Source organism: Sander lucioperca, chromosome 16 (assembly GCF_008315115.2).
Source record: "Sander lucioperca isolate FBNREF2018 chromosome 16, SLUC_FBN_1.2, whole genome shotgun sequence".
Lineage (NCBI taxonomy): Eukaryota > Metazoa > Chordata > Actinopteri > Perciformes > Percidae > Sander > Sander lucioperca.
In genome coordinates this window covers 935,001-941,483 of record NC_050188.1, presented here as the reverse complement: position 1 = coordinate 941,483, position 6,483 = coordinate 935,001, and the positions used below count along the sequence as shown (strand labels likewise).

The following is a 6,483-nucleotide window of genomic DNA, read 5'->3' as shown; positions in this document are numbered from 1 at the left end:
AATCTAATTTCTCCATGCAATTAAATTTCAAAAAACTAATTTACAGTTTTTTTCATATGAGAGCAGAGCCTGGAATTCTTTCCTATTGGTCATTTGACCTAATGGAACCCAGAGAATACCAATCACAGGTCAGGTCGCCAGTTTTGCTGATCACATTTCCTAGTACAGTATCTCTGCCCTCGGCCTGTTTAAGTGTCCCTCAAAAGGAAATCAGCTAAATTTCATGACCAGCAGCCCCGACAGACAGGAAATAGAGGAAGTTAAACAAGTTGAAAGGTGGTGGTGCATTTCGTGCTGCTGAACCACCAAGTCATCAAAACCTTACTGAGAATCGAGAGCGATGAACTGCTGACACGACAATTATTTTTTTTTTTTGACCTAAATGTAGTTTAATAAGAGGATAACATCTTGAAACACTGAACTGAATGTAAAATTCTCGTTAGTTTGGAACTCCCAAATTCAGAGAATCATTTCAAAGACATGACATCAGTGTCTTCAATGGTATTTACGGCCCTGCAGGACACAAAAGGTTCTCCATAAAGTCTTTAAGGGTTTATAGGAAATGCTATTCGCACAAAATATCAAAATACCTTAACCGTCAGTCCTAAATAATCTGCATCAACTCATATCTCAAGTGATGTGGTGGCTCACTCGGGAACCTAATGTTACACGTGTGAAGTTACCCCATTTCTGAAGAGTCAGTAGCCAAATATTCTGACAGGATCTGGTCCCATTGCAGTCCTCTAAGTTGTCAGTCCATATTGAGCATAAACCTAAAACCTGTCTCACACAGTAAAATAGTTCTTTCTTCAAGAGAGTGGAAGCTGTTTACAAACCCTCTGTTGATGAATGTTAGACCCTCAGTGGACATCTCTGATGATTCACTGTACAGCGTTGTTCTGATTATTTGTTTTTCTTCAGTTTTATTACAATTTAGTTAAGTTGGTCATTTCTACCAGTTATAATAACATTTTACTCACAAAGGTAATAGCAGATATGAGGGAACATGGTGTCACCACAAAAAAAATAAGTTTGACGCAAAGAAACACAATCAGTCAGTTTGAAAACAAAGTCGAATTATTGACCTGATACTCAGCCTCTGGCTTTTATTGAATACAATTTGGGACTATTCATTTATGTCTTGCACTGCACTTTAGCTACACTGTCATTTTTGTTCTGTTTTTAGCTCATTTTTATATTTTACTTTTTATATTGTATTCTATTGATTTCTTTTTACATTGTCTTAGGTTTCTTTTCTTTTGCCTTCTATGTCTTATGTAAAGTGCTCTTTATGTGGTTTCGGAAAACTCCATATTTTTGTTGTACTGCACATTGCTGCAGCTCCTCTTTTCACCCTGTGTGTTGAGCTCTCTGTTTTAGGAACAGAGTGAGGCATCTCACTTCTGTACCGTCTTTGTTGGGAGTCGCACATCTGCAGTAAGCACTGCTAGCTTGTCAGTTGCAGAGCATGAGGTCGTGCCATGCTAGCAGCTAGGCGAGCATTATAACGTGTGTTACAAAGTGACGCACGTTTGTCAATAGAGCTGTTTGGAGCAGTTTGTGAACAGTGTTTTCTCTGGAAGATGGTAAGTCTCTTTGGGTGGACTTTGGGATTTTTCACTTTGTAAACCTATTACATGCACAAAAAAGATATATAACACAATAAAGGAAAGGGAAAAGCCAAAAAGCATAATATGAGCACTTTAAGCACTTTGAATTGCTTGAACATGCGTTGTTTTAATGCAGGGCTGTTTTCAGTCTGCTAAATGCCTGCTAACATATTCCTGAGTTTTAAGGCTTATTAGACGCCAAACGCTGCCCCGTGGTTTATAACACTATGAGACTGGATTTAGCAACTCTGAAAAGTTGTCACGACAGCAATAATTTCATTTTTCATCACGACAATTACAAGGTAAACAGTAGAAGGCTGGCCAAAGCAAGGCAGATCACGGTAATAATGATCTATTATTGATGATCACTGCACTTCTATGAAGAAATCTCTTGAAACCTAATATGTATTGAAATGGGGAATAAACTTACACCATTGGCACATTTTTAAACTTGTTGTAGGACACTTAAGATTTTTGGATTTAATAATACATATTAAAATAGATCTTTGCAGTGACTGTGTCCATTATAGCACCCCAACAGAAACATGGAGTGATTTGCATCTTGTCAGGCAGACTGGTTTTCTGGTTTAATTGCTGCATCAGCTGAAATGTGTGCAGACTGCGGATTCAAACCGCTGTCGCTATACCAAACAGGATTCTTACAGTACATGTAGAGTTTTCATTTTCACTTTAATTCAGTGGCATTCCCCTTTAACAAGACAACATGTAACGTAAACATTGGTGAAGGTTGGCAGGGTTCAACTCTGTCTGGCTTCCCATTTGTTGATAATAATGCACGGAAAACATAACATACAATAAAATAAAACAAAAAAATATAAAAAAAATAATACTCAATGACAATGCTAAATATGACATTTAAGAGTTATTTTTTGAAATATCAGGATATTTGTGTTTACTACAAAATCTGCTTCAGAATGGAAAACATTTGTCTGTCCCAAAACATTATTATATTAATTTATTTTTAATAAAAAAAGCTTCAATATACTGTCCAATAATACTGCTTAATCAATTACAATGTGCAAGGAATAAAATGTTCAGAAAGCAGATTGTGCCGAGCAGCTGTGCGCACACACGCGCGTGCGTGCGTGCGTGCGTGCGTGCGTGCGTGCGTGCGTGCGTGTGTGTGTGTGTGTGTGTGTGAGAGTGTGTCTTAAAACAAAAGTCCAAAACATTCAGATATCCTCTTGTCACCTCACCCAGAGCCAGACTGTAAATGTAAAAAATATTTTTGGTTTTAAGAGCAACTTAACATAAATAACATGTAAATCAGACAGCTTTGGAGTTGTTAGGCTAAGGCTAAGCTAAGCTAACACGTCTTGGATTTATATTTGTACTGGACACAGAGATGAAATCTTTTCATCTGACTCTGGAGAGGACAGATAACAGGAGGATTTACCAGAAATGACAAACTGTTCCTTTAAGGTAATGTTGATTAAAATGTATTTTAACTCCTGTGGACTGTCTGCAGCGCCCCCTGTTGTGCAACACCCATCCGTCCGTCTGTCAAGTCTGCTCCATGTGAGACACTTTACAAGAAGGTAAAGTTGTGTGCCTGAAACTCCCACTATTTAGGCTTCTTGTGAGGTCACAGATCTGTAATGGCAGTCTGGTATCTGTTGAGTCCAATTAACCCTCAGTGTTTTTTTCTGTAGCGGACACCAAACGGTGTTTGAGCAAAGCCACATCCCTTTCAATCAAAGTACGACTCAAGGCTCCATTATGCTTCAAACTACGTGCGATTGTTGGATCGTCTGAAACCACCTCCGAATCCAACAATCACCAGTAGACCGGATTTAAACTTTATTCTTTACACAATCAAGATTTCTGCCACTTTTCATGAGAACAATCGAGTGCAACATGATGACTGCCTTCAAGGAGAGACCAAACATAAATCATTATCCCAATTTGATTAATTCATTGCATCTCGCACGTCTCCATGACGACAGGCTGCCTTTCAGTGTGACCATTCGCAGAAGCTCGGAAAAGCTTTGCCTTCAGACATGGTCAGCAGTCAACACTTTGTACAAACTACTCCGTTTAAAGCATATTAAGACCTTTAAACAGCTAACCAAGCCCTGAATCTGTGTGTATACGGTCATACGATGACTCCACCTGCCAATCAGCTCCCAACGACCAGCTAAGGTGATGAACCCTCATCCATCTGTCCGGCATCCACCAATCAGCCGGTGAGCTCCACGGGAAGCTCCCGGCTGCACAGCGCCTCCCACTGGCGAGCGAGGAGTGAGATCAGCCTCTCTCTGCTGTCCGCTCCGGGGACGAAGACGCACCACTGCACCTCGCCCTCCGCGCCACAGCTGGCTCCGCTCCCTCTGGGCGGGGCCTCCTCCCCTGCGGCGGCGAAGTGGTCCATGGTGAGGTGGCAGAGCAGGTCGGGACCGGGCAGGTCATCGAACACAAGGGTCAGAGCCTGAGGGTACGTCTGGTACCCCAGCAGGACCCGGTCAAGGTCCCGGATCCTCCGAGCCTCTCGCAGCTGGTACCGCTCCCTGTAGGAGGACACAAGGATGACTACTACCATACTGTCATTATGACCCTTTTCACATTGTTGTTTTGATACATTGTTATTATGAAAATATCAATTAAACGTGGTGTGTTTTCATTTTCAAGTTTATTATTAGGAATGCCGGCTGATCAAGAATTTTTTTTTTTTTTTTTTTTTTTTTTTAAAGGTCCCATGGCATGAAAATTTCCCTTTACGAGGTTTTTTAACATTAATATGAGTTCCCCCAGCCTGCCTACGGTCCCCCAGTGTCTAGAAATGGTGATAGGTGTAAACCGAGCCCTGGGTATCCTGCTCTGCCTTTGAGAAAATGAAAGCTCAGATGGGCCGATCTGGAATCTTCTCCTTATGACGTCATAAGTAGCAAGGTTACCTCCCCTTTCTCTGCTTTGCCCGCCCAGAGAATTTGGCCCACCCATGAGAGAGAGAGAGACATCATGGCTTTCAAACGAGCAAAGTGGCAGCTGGTCAAGGCCACACCCCCACTCTCCACCTTGCCCCCCCCCCCCCCTCCCCCTCTCCTCCTCAATAGCATTTAAAGCTACAGACACAGAAATGGCACATTGTGGGACTGGCTCTAGTGGCTGTAATTCTGCACCAAGGCTGAATTTCTGGAAAGAGACTTCAGATACAGTATTAGAGGACCACTAAGGCCTATATAAAAGCATCCAAAGAGCACCATGTCATGGGACCTTTAATGGATTTGTATCAGCTGTTTGAAGCTCAGTCGATGGTTCCGATTGTAACTCAGTTAAAACACTGGTACAGGCTCCTCGTGAACGACATAGTGAGTCAGTAAACTGCAGAGCAACACAAACAAACAGCAAGCAGCAGTTTCAGTTAATGATCTCCACGCTAACAGAGAGTGACACAGCAGATCTGCTCTGCCTCTGGGCTGATGAATCTGTCGCTGCTTCTGTTTCAGCAAAAGAAATTCTCATGTGGGTCTCAGAAGTGCTACGCTTGGTTAAAAACTGCATTTAGAATTTCAAATGTTCCGTTTACTGGGGGAATAAAAATAGACCATTTCAAATCTGGTTCATATTTTGCTACCGTTATAATGACAAATCTTATACAGCCATCCATATCTGATGATCAGTGATTAAAACAGGTCAGGTAATGGCTGTTTCCCTGGTTGGAAAAAAAAAAACAGTGAGCAAATCGGAGCTTTGTGGGCAGGATTAAGAAAGATTAAAAAAATCTTGTGGCGGAGCCAGAATAAGGTCCCAAAAATGGACACAGATGTAGAGGTCGTTATAAGTCATCTTACAGAATGAACAGCTCTTAAATCGACACGATTTTTGATCATTACATTACATGTCTTTTTTTTTTTTTTGATCAACAAAAGATATGCTCCAAGCTAATGAAAATGATGTCAACGGGCCAGATACGTCAGTCACCGCTGATTGGTTAAATAATCCCCCTCCCAAACCGAAAACAGCTAACACGAACACGATGTCAGACTGAATAATGAAGTGAAATGAAATGGCAATTAGTTCCGATTATCAGAATAATAACACTGGCATGTTTTATTTCTTTTCTTTCTTGCTTCCTGCTCATCCTAACGAGGACTGATTCGATGCTCTGCCTCTCTGTGTTTAGACTTCAGTGAATATTGATCTTAGCTTGTTATTTTCCCTAAGTCCCCCGTGACTGAAGAACCATCTACGTCACAGACAGTACTTCAGTCAGTCAGTGTCTCCTCTTCTTCCTCTTTTCCTGCAGCAAACGAGTACAAACACGAGGAGACAGTTTTTTTTTGTTTTTTTTTAGCTTTCTGCCAAACACCCAACTCTGCAGCGTTCAGATTTTGTTGTTTGAAGTTTGTCGGCCCAGCCTCCCGAACCTGAAGCCGTCGCTGTAAATAATTCAGCTCCTAAGTGACTCCCCTGGATAAAACATAGGCAAAGGTTTTGAAATGTTGTGGTACAGGGAGGGCAGGACTTCCTGTGTGCTCACCTGGAGGGAGGTTCTTTGGCGAAGTCGGGCAGAGGATAGCTGACGTAGTCCTCGTCCAATAGGAACACGTCGGTGCTGGTCAGGATCAAAGTCCTGGGCTGGAGGACAGGAGATGGGCTGGAGCCAGAAACAGAGGAGGAGTGGCCTGAGAGAGTGGAGCCTTGGCTGGGCAGGATGCTGGGGATCTGGACCTGAAGAATAGAGTAATAATTATTCTATAAATGAGTTTATAAATAACGATCCTAAACAGAAGCAGATACAAAAGTACCAGTAAAGTCAGTTACAGGGATTTTTTCGCCACTTGGGAGCAATGGAAAAAAGTTGTGCAAACATCACTGACATTATTATCACAATATACATTACACAACATTA

The 6,483-nt window shown here is 41.8% G+C and overlaps 1 protein-coding gene across 2 annotated transcripts in view; it reads right to left on the bottom strand.

Moving 5' to 3' along the window:
- Nucleotides 1-2,281: 2,281 nt before the first annotated feature.
- The window catches only part of nisch (nischarin), a 38,041-nt gene continuing 33,839 nt past the window's right edge, over nucleotides 2,282-6,483 (bottom strand). For both annotated transcript variants that reach the window (XM_031296786.2, XM_035993188.1), the window contains exons 27-28: nucleotides 6,112-6,302; nucleotides 2,282-4,138 (exon numbers count right to left, since the gene is read on the bottom strand). In XM_031296786.2, the coding sequence (XP_031152646.1) occupies nucleotides 3,811-4,138; nucleotides 6,112-6,302 (519 nt within the window). In that variant the 3' untranslated portion in view covers nucleotides 2,282-3,810. The remainder of the gene's footprint in view (nucleotides 4,139-6,111; nucleotides 6,303-6,483) is intronic.